The sequence below is a fragment of the Eriocheir sinensis genome, chromosome 6 (genome assembly GCF_024679095.1).
Source record: "Eriocheir sinensis breed Jianghai 21 chromosome 6, ASM2467909v1, whole genome shotgun sequence".
NCBI lineage: Eukaryota > Metazoa > Arthropoda > Malacostraca > Decapoda > Varunidae > Eriocheir > Eriocheir sinensis.
Window position 1 is genome coordinate 26,322,747 of NC_066514.1, and position 19,981 is coordinate 26,342,727.

The window sequence follows — 19,981 nt, forward strand, 5'->3', positions numbered from 1 at the left end:
CATTTTAAACTACATAGTAAAAAATTGAAAAATATCCTCCCATCATAGCCAAAATTAATAAACAAAAGCTTTACAAAAAGCAGTTTATTCTCTCTGATACAGTCTATTAGTTAAGCTTTTACATAGTTTAAAAACAATACAAGTCCCACTCACAACAAGGAGGTAAATCAAACTAGTTTCCTTCCTAATATAAGAAACTACAATAATAAATACTTATTTAAAAACAAATGTAAATGAAGGCTCTTGGATGGAAAACATTTTAATGATGCAAAATTACACACTTGGGTGCAGAAAAACTAGCACTTAATCTGTACACCTTTATTGACAAAATTGTATTGAAAAAATTTCATTTTGGAATACTGTACTGAAGAACCAAACAGCCTTGCATTTCAGATTTCTGCTTTCCAAGCATATTTCTGGAAAACTTTTTAATCAAAATATGATCAATGCCTAGAGGCAGGTAATGATGAATCATCCCCAGGATCCTCTGGCTCTCCCATGATAGTAACCTACTAGCAAGGCCAATTTGCAACCCCAAAGAGTTCAGGCCTGGCACTGCTAGGGAGTGCCACCACCATGGGCAGTGCAACTCCAGGCGGCTGACGACTAGGGAGTCAAGGGATAGCCAAAGGGTCATTTGGGAATAGTTGAGTTTAGTTTGGCCATGCACAAATTCCTAAACTGTCTTTTTTCCAGAGTCCAATTGAAGAGGATACTTTTTAATGCTCACTCAAGATAACAATGAAAATGGCCGTATGTGTGTATGTGTGTGTGTGTGTGTGTTTTATATATCTATATATATATATATATATATATATATATATATATATATATATATATATATATATATATATATATATATATATATATAAAATGAAATGTTCCAAATTAAAATTCATTTTAGACCATACAATGGCTAGGGACATGTAATAAGACATTATAAGAGAATAATAAACAATAGCCTAGTTATGATGATATCTGAGGTGATGTGTTATGGTTGCTTACTTCCCATTTAATGCTGTGATGGGGAATAACACAGGCTGGAACGTGGTGGGCAAGATGTGGTAAGGTGAGAAGAGACTCAAACGTTACACAAATCTAAGAAGACGCACTTGACTCCTCAACACCTGAAGATAGTTTGAGGTTTCCATAATCACTGAGAACAAAGCTGGCTGGCTCGGGATACAAATGAAGAGCATAGTTACTTTTAGTGAACTAAAGAGGAAAATCACAATAGTAACTTACTGAGGACTCCAGTCCCTGGCTTTGTTTGCGAATCCCCCCCCATTTGCATCAACTGGCCACACACTAGCAAAGTAATTCAAGAATTATAATAATGAATGCAAGCGTGATCATCAATCATAGGATGAGGTGACACTTTTGTGTACACTTTACATCTAGGTATAAACCGGAGCCGCTGGTGGCAGTGGCACTTGACTTGAGGGTTGAGGAGGAGTCCAGCCCTGACGAGTCCTTAACTTATTCTGCGCCAAAGGGTTGAGGCTGCTGGCCGGAGGTTGAGGTGGGTGGTGACGGTGCATTAATGGTCAACCACCAGTGACATTAATGTGGTCTACACACCAAAAAAATTAAAAAAGAAAATGAAAATAAAACAAGAGGGGAAAAAAGCATTAGAATGAAGAGAGGAGGTCTAGCAGAGATGGCAGCAGCAACAGCAGCAGTCAGGGTTTTAGTGGTGGTGGTGGTGGTGGTCATGGCAGCGGCGGGGGATGGGCACAGGCGCACTCTGCCACTATTACGCCACCAGGGGATCACATGGCATACTTCCGGGTCCATTCTCTTGCAAGTTCATTGTACTTTTCCCTATCAGTCTTGTAGACTCGAGCTATCTCTGGCACCAAGGGATCCTCGGGATTGGGGTCCGTGAGGAGGGAACAGATAGACAGGAGCACTGAAACACAAGAGGGACAGTTACTAGCACACTCTGCTATCTGAGAAACTGAATAAATGGATAGAAAAGCTGGAGCTGAACTATAATAAAGGCTATAATGGTTACACTGAAAATAAAGTTGAAAAATTGCATAAACAGTAAACTCTACATTCTCAACCTGGTTAATCAAGACCAGAGTGTCGGTACAAAATATGCTGTTACAGAACTGTTCTTTCACAAATAGCATTCATTTTCATTTTAGATTATACAACACTTCAGCCTTGGACAGTCCCCAGGGATGTTACTAAAGCTTTTCTGTACACTTTTCTGTGAGGGCAGCAGGAACTGCTGTATCAGGTACTTGAAAATAAGGAAATGACAGTGTGAGATCCACTGAAAAGGTATAAATATTACCTGTGCCTAACTTCAAGTATGACTGCAATCAATTATCTTTTGCCCTCTATGGTAAACCCAAATTTGCACTCCCCTATCATTGTCCTTTTTACTGTAAACAGGGTGTTAAGGTAAATCTGACAATTTAATTTCCTTTATTTTTTTTTATTACCTGCATCTTAATTATGACCACAATTAAAAAGGTAAGAGAAATAGTCTTAGGGCAAGCATTTTAATCTTATATCAATCAATTTTAAATATATTACTATACCTTTAGAAATAGTTAAGGCAGGACTCCATTGGCTCCTGAGAATATCCAAACATATGGAACCATTGCTGTTAATATTTGGATGGTAGATACGAGTTGTGAACGCAACCTGCAAAAAAAGGTAATCAGTAACTGAAACAAATGCAAAACAAATATTATTCTAACAAAACAAAGCTCACATTACCTTCAGCCATCAACCAAAGGCAATGGCTATATATAAAGCACACCATTCCTAGGCCGATTGTTTTTTCATGTCATCCGCACAGTATTTTGTTCTCAAGGTGTAATATCATGGCACTAAAACGATTCACTGACATGAATGAAGTCCACCCTCATACGTTCTTAACTGGCACGGAACCCTTACTTGATCTTTGAGAAAGCAACTTTTACTAAGAAATGATGCACACTGCACATGTGAGGTAGAGGCACAACTTACAAGTGACAAGTCCTAACCCAATATACCACTTAAGGATTCAGGCTCGGCCACAGCTGCTAGTTGCCCCATCTGCCCATACACTATAAACAGCTGATAAGGGTTGTTCAATCAATGCCAGCCAGGTTTAATACGGAATCAAGCTTTCAGCAAGTCTTACCTAGAACACGCGCCCCACCTCTCTTAGGCTTCTGCACTCAGCCTTGCTTACATGCGAAGATCAACTGACTCTGGAATAAATTCTTCACCCATAAAAGGTGGGTGATGGGTTTTTCTTGTTGCCAGATAAAAGGGTGGGTGATGTGTTTTTCTGTCTGCCCTTTTCTGCCCTAATTTTGAGGTTTGCATGGGGATTTATGGGCAAGCATGACTCCTAGGCTGCCACACAGTTCTTCAGTGCCATTCTCAGTGTTTCCATGACTAACAATTGCACAAGGAGATTTTTTTGGATCTTCCTCTTCTGATTCCACACCCGAGTATCCACGGCCAGTGACCTCGACTCCTCATAAGCCTCCTCTTGCTCCCAAAAGAGCTCTCAGTGTTACAGTTACGGTTACTGAACTTCATCACATCACCACGGAAACACCATATGACAGAGATTGGGTTTGTGGCACAAGGCTTACATGATGTACATAAATAAATAAGAAAAGATAAAGGAATAATGAGCAGTGAAGGCATTTAATGCTAGATAACACCAGATGCACGGAAATCCTTAAAACTTGACAACATAACATTTCACTGGCTGGGAGGATTTACCTGACATGCAGTGTACAGTGTATTGTCACATGAAAATCAGTGAGGTGTTTGGGGGTTATAAGTATGTGGAACCATGCCTCATATTCACTGCACAAATTCACAATTGCTTCACATTAATGTCTGATGCATATGACAAAAGCTGGAAGGATAATATTTTTCTTAAACCCTTTACTAACCATATTCTCAGTTCTTCCATTCATACTCTCTCCAAAGCACCTGATACCTCTCTCTCTCTCTCTCTCTCTCTCTCTCTCTCTCTCTCTCTCTCTCTCCCCCCACATTTCCAAAGAACTGTCTCTAAGTACTGAAATCAACTACTTCCTCCATCCTCTCTTATTCCAATCATATCTAACACCATTATTTTCTGTTCAAACTGTATGTATTTGCATACTCTTAGTTTCTCTTGTCCTCTCAAATATAAAAACCTTATTCTTGCCAACATTTACTTTTAACTCTTACACACACAGTCAAATATATTTAACCACAAACCTCTGCAGCATCCTCTCACTTTGTCAACAACAGTATCAATGTCAAAAAAGGGCACCACAAATGACTGCTCACTACCTCTCACTTTCAGCCTTGGACTTAATTCAACTACTCTGTCTTCAATACAAATGATAAACAGATGGGCTTTAGGCAAGACAAGTACACTTATGCATGTACCGCACCCCACCCCATACACACTGCAAACTACACATTTTTATATTTTTAGTACGATAAAACATCTCCACACTTTAAATATTAGTATAATGTAGTCTGCCATGGCAATTCTGTCCATGAGCAATTTTCTCTGTCAGACCGCACACACTGGCTGCTGGCCAAGCAACAAAAATAGGCAAATGTCACAGTCTTATGCCCTGAGGGTCAAAAGCCTCGTACAATGTTTATCACCTCATATCTGATAGTGAATTATAAGGACAAATTTAAACATAAGAAAAGTTTTACTCACTTTTGGTGGTTTGAATGGGTAATCAGTAGGAAAATGAATAGTGAGGAAAAAAACTCCTCCTTGGAATGGACTCTCTGGTGGGCCCATAATGGTGGCTTGCCAATGGAAGAGGTCATCTCCTACAGGTCCAGCTGAGCACTGTGCTGGTGGGTCTCGCCCAAGGTCCTGCAGCTCCTGTAAACACAAGCACAAGCATTAATTCACTCATTCACACACACACACACACACACACACACACTATAGTATCAGCGAGGAGTGTGCAAAGCTTTAAAGATAAGTTGGATAAATGCAGATACGGAGACGGGACCACACGAGCATAATGCCCAGGCCCTGTAAAACTACAACTAGGTAAATACACACACACACACACACACACACACACACACAGAAATGAAGACTTCCTTAACCTATAGTTATGTGAAAAAAATTACTGTTTACGTATTTTATGCTGGTCAATAGTGTCGTGTGGAGTTTTTATGAATTTATTTCCCATGCAATTTCACGCCACTGAGTGAGTTGTAGGTGGCTGGGAGGTGTTTTTCTCCATCTTAGGATAACTCAGCAAAGTTTTTTAGGCTTATCAGCGTCTTTGGCCCCATGTAGCAGCACGGTGAGGCTACAGGGGAAGATGGTCAGGTTGTAAAGGAGACTTTTTAACCCCTCGACTGTGGATTTCCTACAAGACATCATCAAGCTCCAAGAATGGAACAAAAAGTGTGCTACAATTCAATGAAGAAAATGTAAAGTCATGCACCTTGGGAGGGGAAATCCAGCATACCAATACCATGTGGGAAACACTCCACTATCCACCACAGAGGCAGAGAAAGACCTGGGAGTATATGTTGCCAGGCAACCAGTGAAGGCAAAATCCATGGCAGTCGCACCAGACAGGTTAAGTGCAGTGGGGAACTTTAGGTTTGTGGGGAAGCAGTGTTTTCACATCACCACATCTACAGATAATAAAGTATGAAGGTAAAAAAGAGCTGGAATTGCATGTGACAACATTAGCAGAAGGGGGAGGGATGTTATGAGTGTAGGGGATGTTGGGCGAGTCTTGATGACTGGGGAAACGATATTATCACTTGTTTGCATCAATGGATGATGTTACCATGGTTACCAGCTTACAAGACAATTGTTATGACAGCTGGATACCACTGGCCATCTGCAACAGGATGAATGGGTGGGAAAAAAAAAAATAAATAAAATAAATAAATAAATAAATAAATAAATAAATAAATTGTGTGACTGCTCAACATATCAACCCTCCAATGTTGACTGTCAGGTGACTAGCTTAGCAGACCACAAGACAGGGTTGACAGGTGTTGCCTTGACCAATAATCTGACCCACTTAGCGCAATGGCATACAAAGCAGCCTCTCTACTATCTGTCAGCTGAATTATTTTCTCTTGTATGGCTGGCATGCCAGATCTGGGTTGTCCCACTTTTCTTGACTTCCCATAAAACACCCAAACAGGTAATGAAGTTTGTGCCTCTGTACTCCATAAATATATATTTTTTCAAGCCCACAGGCAGTGAATTTTGATCAAACTATCTAACCTACTTCTGAACCTACCCCAAGTACCTTTACCTGTTGCTGGCCATTCCTTGGTCAGCACAAGCAACAAGTGGCTAAGGGAACAAGTTAAGCAGACTGGGCGGGGGAGTGGTCTGCCACATGGGACTGCCATAAGATAACATGGGACTGAACTTGAGCACACAGAACACTTGGATGTGCCGTCACTGTGCTAGTCACTGGTTGTCCAGGAGTATGATGTAGATGCTCTACTCACAATACTTAAATTCAACTATAAGAATGTGGGATAGCAATATGGGGGGTAGTTGGGGTAAACAAAATCATGGCATGTGGCTCCCTTGCTTATTACTATTATTTTTTCTTTTTCTTTTCAGGGATATGTGCATGGAATAAACATTTCAAATTTCAATTGTCCTAAATCGCATTGAATACGCGGTACACCTGAGGCTCTGCAAACATTTTTATTTTGGCCTCCTACAACCTTTTTAAATGTTTTTTGTTAACTGAATGACTTATTTTCAAAATGCTTGGGTATCTGCTTTCAGGTTTTGAGGACACCTTCGTGGAAGAGTTGGACATATCACATTAATCAACTAACTTTTGAGGACTGGCATACAGAACATGTATTTTTTACCCCACTGAAAAGCCTTCCTATTGGGATGAATAAAAATATGCAATGTTCATTTACCCCAATGTGATGTTATTTACCCCACTTGCATAATGTCAGTGATATCAATGCTTTTGGTGTATTAATCTCTAAAACCAAATTCTGCAATACAGTGTCTAACAATCTGCTGTTCATTCTTTTTTACAAGCACATCATGCTCATAAGACACAGGGGCCAAAATGCCACAAATTTACAAACAGAGGCTGCATTTATGACAGCTGTTCAGAATGTTGCAGATGGTGCATCAGTGAGGTCTACAGCTAAGAAATATCAGATGTACACATTCATGCTTCGCCAAAGATAAAAAGACAGTCAGGGCGTGATGTCACTCAAGAAGCAAGGAGCAAAACCCCGACTGTCACCAGAGCAAGAGGGAAAGCTTGCTGGCTACATAAAGTGCATGGCTGAGTTAGGCTTCGACCCTACCCTAAACGAAATGACTGAAATTGTTGGAGACTATACTTAAGGGCCAGTGAGCTGGATCATGTGTCATTGGAGAACAAGGCCCATGGCAAGCAGAATTACTACTTTGTGGAAGAGGCACAGGCTGCTGCTTGTTTTAAGAGTTTTCTGAGATGTGAGTTCCCAACTGGCAAGCAGTAAATACCTGTGCCTACCTGTCTTTGATTTCATTATGTAATATGTCAGTATTTTTGGGGGGATTATTCTGTCAAAAACTGTCATGTTCCAGTGCTGAGGCGCATTATTTTCATTGTGTTGCTGTATAAAGCCTCTATATTCACCGAGATACATTTTCTATAAATTTTTACTATAAATCTTTTTATCACATCATAGTTTAAAGTTATAGTTGAGATGTACCTATGTATTTTTTCACCCCATTTTCTCACCCCCTTTTCTATGGCAAAAGAAAATCATCTATTTTTTTGCAATGCTCTTAGGTTAACTGCAGGGTGAATTTCAATCATATACCATTACATACGTCTACATGTAACAAACGTTGCAGTACTACTTGTTTTTACAAAAGCTTCATATAAATGTGTCAGAGCAAAGTTAATGTTTTCTATTTTTTTCCACCCCAGATGACTATATTTAAGATAGCCTGTGTGATGCTACTATGTGCAGGTGTGTATTCCATCTAAAACATTTTTAACCTGTGTGATGCTACTATGTGCAGGTGTGTATTCCATCTAAAACATTTTTAACCTACATTCGGTTTATCGGAACCAAACCTCATTGTAATTTGAAGAGCATCTGTACAGCAGTTTAAAACACTGAGGAAGGTGGTAGGCATATAGTTTGAAGCTCATTAAATTCTTTCTCGTCATTTCTCGGAATTCTTTCGTAGTGTATGTTCGTGACACTCTTCCTGACATTAAAAATATAATAAAAATACTATAAATATATACACGCCATAAGCAATTCAAATACAGCTTGCACTTATGATAATTTCTTGTGTTAGTCCATTACTAATGTGTCTTGCTGGTCAGTCTGGTACTTTCATCTGCCCGCTCCATGGCCTTGCTAGGCATGAATAGCATATAAATACTAGGCCCCCCATTCCCACCCTGGCATGTAATGTGCTACTAATTGAGTGGTCTCTATAGTTTCTAAGGCAATGCCATGGAACACACATGTTCTCACCTATTTCTATAATACTTGTTAAAAGATTTTACTTCAAACTTTTAGGAATATTTGTGTGTGTGTGTGTGTGTGTGTGTGTGTGTGTGTGTGTGTGACACTATATATTCACTTTGTCAATCTGTGGAATTGTTAACAAGGGTGTACCTCTTATTTGCCAGAACTATCACACTAAATCTAGTAATAAACATGATAATATAATGGGCTGGGGCCAACCACCAGGCCCCACCAAGAAAGCCTACCAACACCATATGGAAAAAAAAAAAAATAAATAAAATAAAAATAAAAAGTGACAGGGACACAGATTAACTACATACATATTCCTCTGTCATTTAGTGACCCTACAGCATACTCTTGCTTGACATCACTAAATACCTGAAAATCTGTTGTAATTTGCTTTCAATGGGGTACAGATAATTGGAATTGGTTTGGTTCTTATTCTGACTATTGTATCAATAATAAGAAAATCATATTTGTTAATTTTCATTGTTCTAGGGATTATCATTGATTTACTCTTGTGTTTCCATACCCACATCCATTTCATTGTAAGCAAAGCTAATGGCCCAGCCTAAAACTTACTTGGCAGTACAATCAACTGATCCTCCTCCTTCATGATTCCTGTGTACAGGACTCACAATAAACCCTTCCTTCTGTTCCCCTGCTCAGTATAGCTTACCCAGTATACCTTGGAGATCTGAAACTGCTGAGTCCCCCAAGGGAAGACAGACAAAGCAAATTTCAGGTTTGAAATCCCTTTCCTATTTACAGCGACTTAAATCTTTAAACTTATATCAAGCCAAAGGATGGCTTGCTCATTCAGACCTAATCAAGTGTTGGAAGATATTTCACAACCAATCAGTTATCAAACCCTCTGATTTGTTCCATCTGCCTCTCCAGTCAGCTACTAGATGTCAAGATTCAAGGTGTCTCATCAATTTGCTTCTAATGACTGCAGAACACTATTTTTCAGCGACAGGGTTATAACCCTTTGGAATTTCCCCACGGATGCAGTGGGAACAAATTCACTTGCCAGTTTCAAGTCCGCCCTACACGCTCACTTATCTGATGTGCTTTATGATTTTCAGGACTGAACACAAATACACTGCTTGTGGCACGTCCTTCCAGCCCATATAGTCGCATGGAGCTTTCCCACTATGATTTATAATCTCATGGGCTCGGGTGCCAGCAGTTTTTAGGTCAACCCTACTTTTCCTACTATTATCTCCTTATGCTACAGAGCAGTGGTTCTGGGAAAATGTTGAAAGCAGTGCTCCCATGTTCTAGACAATGACAATGCTGGGTGCAGCTCAGTTGGTAGTACTGCAGGTTTGAACATTTCTACTGTTTTCACATGTTCTGATCTCTACACTCTTTCCAACAGTTTTCTACAAGGTTTAAAGGCTAGTGAAAGACATTTGACAAAAGAAGAGTACTCATCAGGCAGGAAACGAGGCATGACCACACTGATAAAACCAATCTTAACAACATTCAAATGTCATCATCATACCTTCACAAATAATGCTAAGCTATCTTTCATACAGATTCACATGAATCCTCTGGTCAAAAGGGATTATACACCTCTCCCTTCTCCCATCTTGTTCCTTCTTGGTAAGTGGCAGAGTACTATCTTAAAAGTTTTCCTCAAGTTGGAAGACAATGATAATTAATTTCCCAATATTTAATACTTTGAGGAGGTGTGCACCTGATGATGTAACACTGTTACACCACAGCTAACCCTCAATGGCTTATCAGTGCCCTCCATCTTAATGCTGTCTCCACAAAGCTTACTGCAAGGCCCACCCAAGGCACAACCTCATTAGCCTGAAGCACTGTTTGAAAGCTTAGTGATTCCTCTCATGGAATGCATAAGCTGACCTCATAATATAGTAACCTCATTAATCTTACTTACCCTACATAACAAGTCCACCCAAACCTATCTCTTTTGTTCCTCACTGCCCCATCACTGCTCACCCTGGGACCCAAGAACACTAAAACTTTCAACAGGCCACTGCACCATTGTCCCAAGGATGCACTAGGCTCCACCGCCACCGCCGCCGCCGCCCAGCTGTCACGCCACCCCAGTGCATGACCCAGCCACCCCCGCCCACCAGACGGAGCCGACCCAAGCCCTCAGGACCGCCAATGCCCCCTGCTGTGCCTGGAGGGAGGGGTGGGGGGGGGGGGGGCTGACGTGCACGGGGGGGCGGATATCGTGCCTGAGGAAGCGGATGGATTTTTTTTTTTTTTTTTTTTTATATATATCTACGTGTTAGCCCCGTGACCCATGTGATGCCGCCGGGCGTGAGAGAACCGATTCATGAGCCAAGTCCCGCCGCCGAGGACACGACCCGAGCACGAGCCAGGCAAATCCGTGTCCAAGGGAGCACGCCTGCGCCTGTGTGCTCTAATCCGTCCCTCAGGCCCTGAATACCGCCCTGGCCATGCCCCTCCTGCCGCCGCGGTCCAGGGCCCTGCGTCGGGGCCTCTGACCTTGGCCTGGAGGCGCCTCGCAGCCCGTCACGGGGACACGGGCAAGACACTCGGACACACGGAAGACACTGCCTGGCCCCGCAGCATTGCCTTACACAGCCCTGTCTCCCTGGCGCCACGGGCCTCCACGGGGGCAGCGGGGTAGTGGAGAGGAAAAAGTGGAAAAAAGGGAAATTATTAGGTGTAAAATAGATTAATGGAGGCCAGCAGGAGCACGTCACGGGGCACGGATCAAGACACTGGGACACACGGAAGACTGGCTCGCCCTGCCGCCGTCCCTCACACAAGCCTCATTTCCAGGCGCCACGGGTCTCCTCGGGGGTCTCCGTGCCCGGCAACGCGTCCCCCTGCACCTCCCGCCCCCATCTTACCTTGTTAATTCTTTTTAGCGCCATAACTGTGTGTGGGAGCAAGAGCGAGTGCAGGCTTCCCTCCCTCTCTCACAGCCTTGGCCAAGATGGTGGTGGTCCGGGCGGCCCTCAGCGCGGAGCAATACTCTGCTTGTAGAATACTCATGCTTTCCCTCACGCTAACCCCTCATACTATATCTCTCTGGATTTGTGTGTGGGGAATATAAAAAGCGCCCCCATTGTGGTTTCCCCTTAGGCATCGTGAGGGGGAGGTTGGGTAATGGGTGAAGGGGGACTAGTTTTTGGGTGTTCTCCGCCGCTCAGCTGACGGTATCATTTCCTGCGAGGAATATATATCACTATGACTCATTTTGAAGGTTCTTATCGTTGTTGTGCCAGTTTTAATCCGTTCTTCTTGATCCAGTTGCCGTTTTTATTTTTCACTTCAAACTTATACCCCTTTTTCATACATTGCGTTCGAGGCTCGGCTGAGGGTAGGCCTATGACTTTTTACGGTGAATATCTACATTTTTTTCCTTTTTTTATGGTTAATGGGGTAGGTTGAGGGGCACATAGAGGCTAGACAAAGAGAGTAAGTTCACCCGCAGACAAAAGACAGAACGCATGAGTCATATTTGGTGCAATTATCATATTTGTATCATCGTGAATCTTATCTATTTCAATTAGTTCATTTTTTTATTATTTGTATCAGTATTTGCAGACGTGAGTTAATCTAGCGAGCAGTCAGGTCGATTTTATTTTCTCGATAGTGAAACAGTTTAAAGGGCGGGGTATTTAAACACACACACACACACACACACACACACACACACACACACACACACACACACACACACACACACAGCAGAAGTAGCCTTTACAATTTACCAATGTAGGCCTATGTGATTATAAGGAAGAAGGGAGAGCGGCCTGTTGAGTGTGTTATATATGGTTTAGTTAGAGAAATATGAGTACCAGCTTGAGAGAGAGAGAGAGAGAGAGAGAGAGAGAGAGAGAGAGAGAGAGAGAGAGAGAGAGAGAGAGAGAGAACTATCAATAAATCTATCTAGCCCCATGGAGGTATAAGGGGTGGAGTCGACCTCACCTGTCAAGTCTCCGAAGTGTCATCTCTCACGCAGTCTGTGTAGCGGATATCTGTCATGTGTCAGGGGTCAAGTCAGGTCAGAGTGCACCTGGGTCTCCGGGGAGTGAAATGATCATAGACTCATTATTAGTTCAGCTATGAGACCATTATAGTATTGCTAATCCAAGTGGGTGAGGAAAACAGTTTACAGAAAGAATTGCTCCTCTAAAGGCTGTTGAAAGAATGCATGCTATCAGTGACATCTCAAGTAATGGACGGCGGACTCTTTTGATGTTGCTGCGCCCTTGTCATTAAACAGCGAATTTTGGAAAATCAATCGCTTTGGTGCGAATCGCCATAACTCCCTTATTTCTGGGGCTACATAAATGTTTTTGGTATCAATCGACGGCAAAATGAAAGGGCTATATTTTGTAGTTAGCGACCGGGCTCAAACACCGACTCGAAAGGGTAAAAAAATGAATAAAGTCGCAAAAAACGACTTTGAAAAAAACAATTTTTGAGTTCCCAACCTTGAAACCCACTCATTTTTTTAGAATTTAAAAAAACGTATTTAACAAATACTTTAGCCCTACCAATGTGCTTTCCAATATGATGCATAACATTTTCCTACTCCCAGTAGTTTCTTCGCTAGAGCTTGAAACGTAAACCCTTTTGAGAGCGATTTTGACAAACTCCAGACCCTTTGCCGTTTTTATCTAGTGTGGCCTTGCTATTGCCTCTAGAAGGCTGTTATTTGGCATGTAGCCCCTCTTGGCAAGGCAGTTTGACCAGCTCGAAGGATATTTTAATAGCTCGATTACAAGTTTGTCGTTGAGCCGTCACAAATATATATAGCCTGTTTTTCGGCCCTTTTACCGCGATTTGGACACGTCCTAGTTTTTTGCTTATAACTTTTTTTATTTATATAGTGCTTTCCAATTTTTTCTGATTATTAATCCGTATTAATAGAGCTTTCATTTGCCAGCAAGCACGCCTTCCTAGCTTCAGTAATTTTTGCTCGAGCTTGACCAGAAGTCGCGACGAAAATTCACCGAATCTGACTCATTTCTCGCGCCGCGACGAAAAACCTTCCTGACGCCACAAAAATCAATATATCTGCATAAAAAATCATATATGAACACTTCAATATGTTGACTATCTTGTATTAAAATCATATCAAGATATCTATATAAAAAGTTACTATTTCTATATAATCGTTTCACTATATAAATCAACCTATATTAAGCGCCTTATTATACATGTTAATTTTTATTTATTTTATTTAGTATTCAACCCTATTTCTTCCCATTTATGAATAATACATTTAATTTGCTTTCTTTTGATACTAGACATGCATGTATATATATGTATGTATATATGTATTGGGGACTAACTCCACTGTGGTCCTGCTGCCTACCATATTCAAGGCTTTGTACACTGCTCTGGTGAGGCTAACCAGATCGGTGTCCTCACTTGATAAGGGATATAGAGGCCTTAGAGAATGTTCAGCGTCGTGCTACGAAGAACAACTGAAGAAGCTGGACCTACATGCCTCCAGGGGCGACCTGATTGAAGCGTACAAGATCGTAACGCAGAAACACGATCAAGAATGCACAAGAGGGATTTTCAAGATAAGGGAGGATGAAATAACCAGAGGAAACACAAGGAATATTATTACGAATATGCTGTATGTGTGTGATTGCATATGTAATGTGATGAAATCTTTTAGGAGCAGCGAGTAGCGGGCTTTTTTTTTATTAATGTTTACTTTTTTGTGCCCTTGAGCTGTCTCCTTTGCTGTAAAAAAAAATAAAAAATAAAATGATGCAAGACAAGATCGAGACTCAACATCAGCAGGAAGATATATGCTTTTTCAAACAGGGTCGTCAACAACTGTGTTAAAATTTGAAGCAAGCCTTGATACAGTGTGGGAGGGCCAGGAACTAAGATTTAACTATAGAGCACACATGACCATCACAAGCAGTCAGCACTTTGAGAATAACCAGGCTTTTGAACTGGAGCCACAAGCTTAGGGACGGTATTCTCAGAGGCTTCCATCCCTCTCATCAACAATTTCCAAAGGCCGAAAAGAAGATTAATCGGATTCTAATGAGTGTTTTTATAGGTTCACGGTACAGAAGAAGGGTCAAACTGCCACCAGGACCATAGAAGTACCCCTGGAAATTCCTATAACTCCTAGGAAAGCCTTGTAAAATATATGTGCTTGGCCGTCAGAATGTTTAAGAATACAGCCCCAGGCCTCTTCCAGAACATCATCTGTGAGTATCTGTGAGTATCTGTGAAAAGATGGGTCGTATTACAAGACATTGATTGATTGATTATTGTTGCAGGTAAACAACAAGGGAGAAGGGAGGAACATGCCATCCCAACCCCCAGGGAAGACATATCGCCACCCAAGAACACATATTTGACAAGGCTTTCGTAGGAGTGGTGGGCATTTCCAGGGGTAGTTTTATGACCCTGGTGGTAGTTTGACCCTTTTTATGTACCATTAACCTAGAATAATAAACATTAGACCCCGATCGATCCCCTGTTTGACCTTTAGAAATAGTTTATGTAAGAACCGAATCTTATAAAACCGTGGGAGTTTGGGTCATTTCCAGGGGTAGTTTTATGGCCCTGGTGGTAGTGTGACCCTTTTTCTGTACCATGAACCTAGAATAATAAACATTAGACCCCGATCGATCCCCTGTTTGACCTTTAGAAATAGTTTATGTAAGAACCGAATCTTATAAAACCGTGGGAGTTTGGGTCATTTCCAGGGGTAGTTTTATGGCCCTGGTGGTAGTTTGACCCTTTTTCTGTACCATTAACCTTGAATAACAAACATTAGACCCCGATCGATCCCCTGTTTGACCTTTAGAAATAGCTTATGTGAGAACCGAAAGTGTCTTATAAAACCGTATGAGTTTGGGTCATTTCCAGGGGTAGCTGGTAGTTTGACCCTTTTTCTGTACCATTAACCTTGAATAACAAACATTAGACCCCGATCGATCCCCTGTTTGACCTTTAGAAATATCTTATGTGAGAAATAAAAGCGTCTTATAAAACCGTATGAGTTTGGGTCATTTCCAGGGGTAGCTGATAGTTTGACCCTTTTTCTGTACCATTAACCTTGAATAACAAACATTAGACCCCGATCGATCCCCTGTTTGACCTTTAGAAATAGCTTATGTGAGAAACGAAAGTGTCTTATAAAACCATAGGAGTTGTTTTATGACCCTGGTGGTAGTGTGACCCTTTTTCTGTACCATTAACCTTGAATAACAAACATTAGACCCCGATCGATCCCCTGTTTGACCTTCAGAAATAGTTTATGTGAGAAACGAAAATGTCTTATAAAACCGTATGAGTTTTGGTCATTTCCAGGGGTAGCTGGTAGTTTGACCCTTTTTCTGTACCATTAACCTAGAATAATAAACATTAGACCCCGATCGATCCCCTGTTTGACCTTTAGAAATATTTTATGTGAGAAATAAAAGTGTCATAAAACCGACCCAAGACACACATCGAGGCGCCGTTGCAAAGGCTGACTCTCGCAAGCAGACCAGAAGGGCGACCAAAACCAAGACCGAGACTACACCCACAACACCCGGTCGAGAAGAAGGTGCATTCCTCGTCCTCCCCGGCTGTATTAATCCCCACCATGGCCTAGAGCCCTGCCGGAACAGCCCAGGGAACCATCAGTGTGAAGGTAAGCCCCGGGGTCACATCAGGGGGGACACACACCCCTTAGGTCTACTCAAGGGTAAAACTCACCTTGCTCCCCGTCGCCAGGGTAGACACTAACCACTAACGTTTTTTTTTTATTGTTTTTTTTTGTGGTATTGATTGTTTTTTGTGCATATTGATTGATGTTTTGTGTGGTATTCATTGATTTATGTCCCCCGTCGCCAGGGTAAACACTCATCACCAACCACTGCTATCTTGTGGTATTAATTGTTTTTTTTGTGGTATTGATTGTTTTTTGTGGTATTGATTGATGTTTTGTGTGGTATTCATTGATTTATGTCCCCCGTCGCCAGGGTAAACACTCGTCGCCAACCACTACCATCTTGTCTTGTGGTATTAATTGTTTTTTTTGTGGTATTGATTGTTTTTTGTGCATATTGATTGATGTTTTGTGTGGTATTCATTGATTTATGTCCCCCGTCGCCAGGGTAAACACTCGTCACTAACCACTGCCATCTTGTGGTATTGGGTGTCTTGTGGTATTAATTGTTTTTTTTTGTGGTATTGATTGTTTTTTGTGGTATTGATTGATGTTTTGTGTGGTATTCATTGATTTATGTCCCCCGTCGCCAGGGTAAACACTCGTCACTAACCACTGCCATCTTGTGGTATTGGGTGTCTTGTGGTATTGATGGTTTTTTGTGGTATTAATTGACTTATTTGTGTGGTATTCATTGATTTTTGCTCCCCGTCGCCAGGGTAAACTCTCGTCACTAACCACTGTCATCTTGTGGTATTGATGGTTTTTTGTGGTATCAATTGACTGATTTGTGTGGTATTCATTGATTTTTGCTCCCCGTCACCAGGGTAAACACCAACCACTGCTGTCTTGTGCTGTTGATTGATTAAGACCAGTACGCAGATAAGGCAGCCATCTCGCATAAGCTTAGTGCTGATATTATGTGATGTAGGATAACATTGGCGAGAGGGTAGCCACCTCTTGCGAAGTTGGTACTTGCAATGTGAATTCTTTTTTGGTCCCTGAATGCAGTGCAGTAATGAATGACTTCCAGTAAATAGAGGAGGGGTTGAGGGTATGGTTGTAATATACGGTATTAACCTATCTTCTCAATATCTCGTCAGTATTATCCATATATTGTTTGTGTCTGTCAATCAAAGTTAAACAGTTTTATGAAGAAGGTTTGTCTTACTCAATGATCCCTGTGTACTAAGGAAACATAGTGTGTCTTGAGCGTGTTGTCAGGTTTGGTGTACGACCGTCCATTATAGTGAAACCAAATTGTCGAGTCCGTTTTGGGGTTGGTTCCCGCGGGTCCTTTCCTCCCCTCTGCTCTGCCACACAGTCCCAACACCAACTTTCACCTTTCCTGTGTTACCCAAAGCTAATATATGTGAGGAAGATATAGGTGTTGGGACTGTGTGTCAGAGCAGAGGGGAGGAAAGGACCAGCTGGAGCTAACCCCAAAACGGACTCGACAATTTGGTTTCACTATAGTTTGTTCAGGTACAAACATTAAGTCACTTAATTTTTTTCCTGACTGGTGTCATTTTATATGAAGCAGTGGTAAGTACTACTGTTATACACGGTCACTTTAGAAAAAAGTTTCCGTTGTTGCTGTAAAAGTGTTTGCCATTTTGTTTATGTTTGCGGATCAGTTTTCAGTTTAATTTAAGTGCCATTCCTGCACTAAAACTTCACTAGCCAGTGACCCAAAGCTGAGCCTTAACCTTAAAAGACGCAGGGTGATTTTCAGGGACATTTTTTATGGTAAATAAGTCCGTCTTATAAGCCGTCAAATACGGTAACTCCTTGACTGCAGATTTCCTACGAGAAGACATCACCAAGCTACAGGAATGGAACAAAAAGTGGCTGCTACAAATCAATGAAGAAAAATGTAAAGTCATGTTCCTTGGGAGGGGATATCCAGCATACCAATACCACAATGGAAACACTCCACTATCCACCTGAGAGATAGAGAAAGACCTGGGAGTATATGTTACCAGGCTACCAGTGAAAGCCAAATCTGTGCCAATCACAGCGGACAGGTTAAATACATCTGAGTACATGCCTTCCCTAAGCCAGTTCATATCTTACATTCACCATTGTTTGCCAGCAGTGCCGATGCGCAGCGGGTTGTGGCGGTGGCAGTGGTGGAGGGCAGTCAAGGGAAATGAGAGGCCAGCTTCATCTCTGGTACTAACTTCTCACCTGCGTCAGCGAGGGTTACCGCCCTGGACATCCTACTTTGTGCGGTACGGGGATGTGACCAGCGACCAGCGGGGAAGATCACACTTCAACTGGGAGGTATGTTTGAGGTTAATTGATTTGGCAACATTTTAGCTGGAAAGTACATTATTATTTGATACCTCTCAACTCTTGTGCGATAAAAGAATAGTTAAGGGATCGTTATCTATAGTTTATGCTTTTTTTTTTTGTCTTGACCCTTCACTGCAGCTACTGGTGACTCTTTTCCTCATTTTTAGTTTAGAACTCTTAAAAAATTGAATAGTAATTTCGATGTCTCATGAGAATAAATAAGTTCATGGAAGCATTTGTAAAAACTTCAAATTCTCACGTATTGGTTGTCAGCTCAAAGGAAGACCAAAGATGCCGGACATGAAGTATATACAAGTCTATCATTGTTCCTTTAGGGTTACATCAGGTGTGGCTTTGTACCATTCTAGGTGGATGGGGTCAATTATCATATCCTGAGGACAGGGTGTTGGCCGTACATCAAATACCACTGTTCCCAGCGACCCTATCAAGACCTCTCCCTTGATGATCGGTTCTTCAGGGTGTTGAAGGTGATGAACTTGGGTAGGTGAGAGGTTGGGTTACAGGAGAGGCAAGGCTGGTGGGGAAGGGAATTGGTGGTCTAAGTTTGTCATAGTTGGTCTACATGTACCAGAACCTGCAAAGGAAACACTGAGAAAAGCTCTTGTGATTTTTTATTTAAGTATTTGAGCAGGGGAGGTGTCCTTTGCTATGTTCGGGCCTACATTCAACCAATGGCTGATTGTTACAAATGAAGGTTTGGTCTTGTGCTGTGGGATCAGAGGGCATTGTTTGCCATTTCAGTACAAAATATGTTGCCACTTTTATTTAATTTGGCTCATGCTAATATAAATCATCATTACAGAACTATTCCAGACATTCACTCTAACTCCTGAACACTTATTTTCTTACGCTTTCCCAGCTCAGAGTTAGTGTTCTAAAAATTACTCAGCTAATAAGTTTAAAAAGTAGACTTGTAAAACACTACGGGCACTATGGAATGTTGATCTCATATGTCCATGAGATATTTTGAAAGTTAAAATCACTATGAAGAAAGCTTGTATGGTATATGACAGTTAATTATGTAATAGGAATTATAAATATATGAATGAGTTAAACATGTCGATTAATGTAAATAAGAGCAATCTACATTTCTCTGAAAATATCATTAAGAAAAAATAAAATAAAACATGTCTCCACATCCCACGTAACTTTCCTTCTCAGGTCTCCCTTGCCTTGCCTACGGCTTTGGTGCCTTCTTCCTCATCAGCTGCCAGGAGGAGGTACACACCCCTAAAGGCACTGTCACTTTACATTTTCTCTACGAGGAAGATCGAGGAGCCAGACACTGAGACTTGAAGGGGACACAACAGCTTCACGCTCACAAGAGGAAATCAAGCAATAGTCATTTATATTTTGCAGTGGCATAAAACTATTCAGCAAGTATATGGTGCAAGATCGAGGAGCCAGACACTGAGACTTGAAGGGGACACAACAGCTTCACACTCACAAGAGGAAATCAAGCAATAGTCATTTATAGTTTGCAGTGGCATAAAAATATTCAGCAAGTATATGGTG

At 41.5% G+C, this 19,981-nt stretch overlaps 2 protein-coding genes across 2 annotated transcripts; one reads left to right on the forward strand and one right to left on the reverse strand.

Annotated features, from left to right (window-relative positions):
- Positions 1–303: 303 nt before the first annotated feature.
- LOC126991029 (ubiquitin-conjugating enzyme E2-17 kDa) lies at positions 304–11,516 on the reverse strand. Its single transcript, XM_050849720.1, has 4 exons — positions 11,352–11,516; positions 4,691–4,864; positions 2,556–2,661; positions 304–1,912 (listed from the first exon to the last, which is right to left on the reverse strand). The coding sequence occupies exons 1-4, from the start codon at positions 11,373–11,375 to the stop codon at positions 1,773–1,775; spliced, it is 444 nt and encodes a 147-aa protein (XP_050705677.1). The 5' UTR covers positions 11,376–11,516; the 3' UTR covers positions 304–1,772.
- A 4,460-nt stretch (positions 11,517–15,976) lies between these two features.
- Positions 15,977–19,776, forward strand: LOC126991053 (uncharacterized protein C15orf61-like). Its single transcript, XM_050849750.1, has 4 exons — positions 15,977–16,129; positions 18,243–18,433; positions 18,814–18,946; positions 19,628–19,776. Exons 2-4 carry the CDS (start codon positions 18,251–18,253, stop codon positions 19,753–19,755), a joined length of 444 nt encoding a protein of 147 aa, XP_050705707.1. The 5' UTR covers positions 15,977–16,129; positions 18,243–18,250; the 3' UTR covers positions 19,756–19,776.
- The last annotated feature ends 205 nt before the right edge of the window (positions 19,777–19,981 follow it).

Bases quoted from the DNA above. Each gene is read 5' to 3' on its own strand.
- LOC126991029 (XM_050849720.1), bottom strand. From the start codon at position 11,375: ATGGCGCTAAAAAGAATTAACAAG. The intron at 4,865-11,351 runs GTAAGATGGGGG...TTGTGTTTACAG, and splicing joins CGCTAAAAAGAATTAACAAG to GAGCTGCAGGACCTTGGGCG. The intron at 1,913-2,555 runs GTATAGTAATAT...CTTGTGTTTCAG, and splicing joins TGCCTTAACTATTTCTAAAG to TGCTCCTGTCTATCTGTTCC.
- LOC126991053 (XM_050849750.1), top strand. From the start codon at position 18,251: ATGCGCAGCGGGTTGTGGCGGTGGCAGTGGTGGAGGGCAGTCAAGGGA. The intron at 18,434-18,813 runs GTATGTTTGAGG...GTACCATTCTAG, and splicing joins GATCACACTTCAACTGGGAG to GTGGATGGGGTCAATTATCA. The intron at 18,947-19,627 runs GTAGGTGAGAGG...TTTCCTTCTCAG, and splicing joins GTTGAAGGTGATGAACTTGG to GTCTCCCTTGCCTTGCCTAC.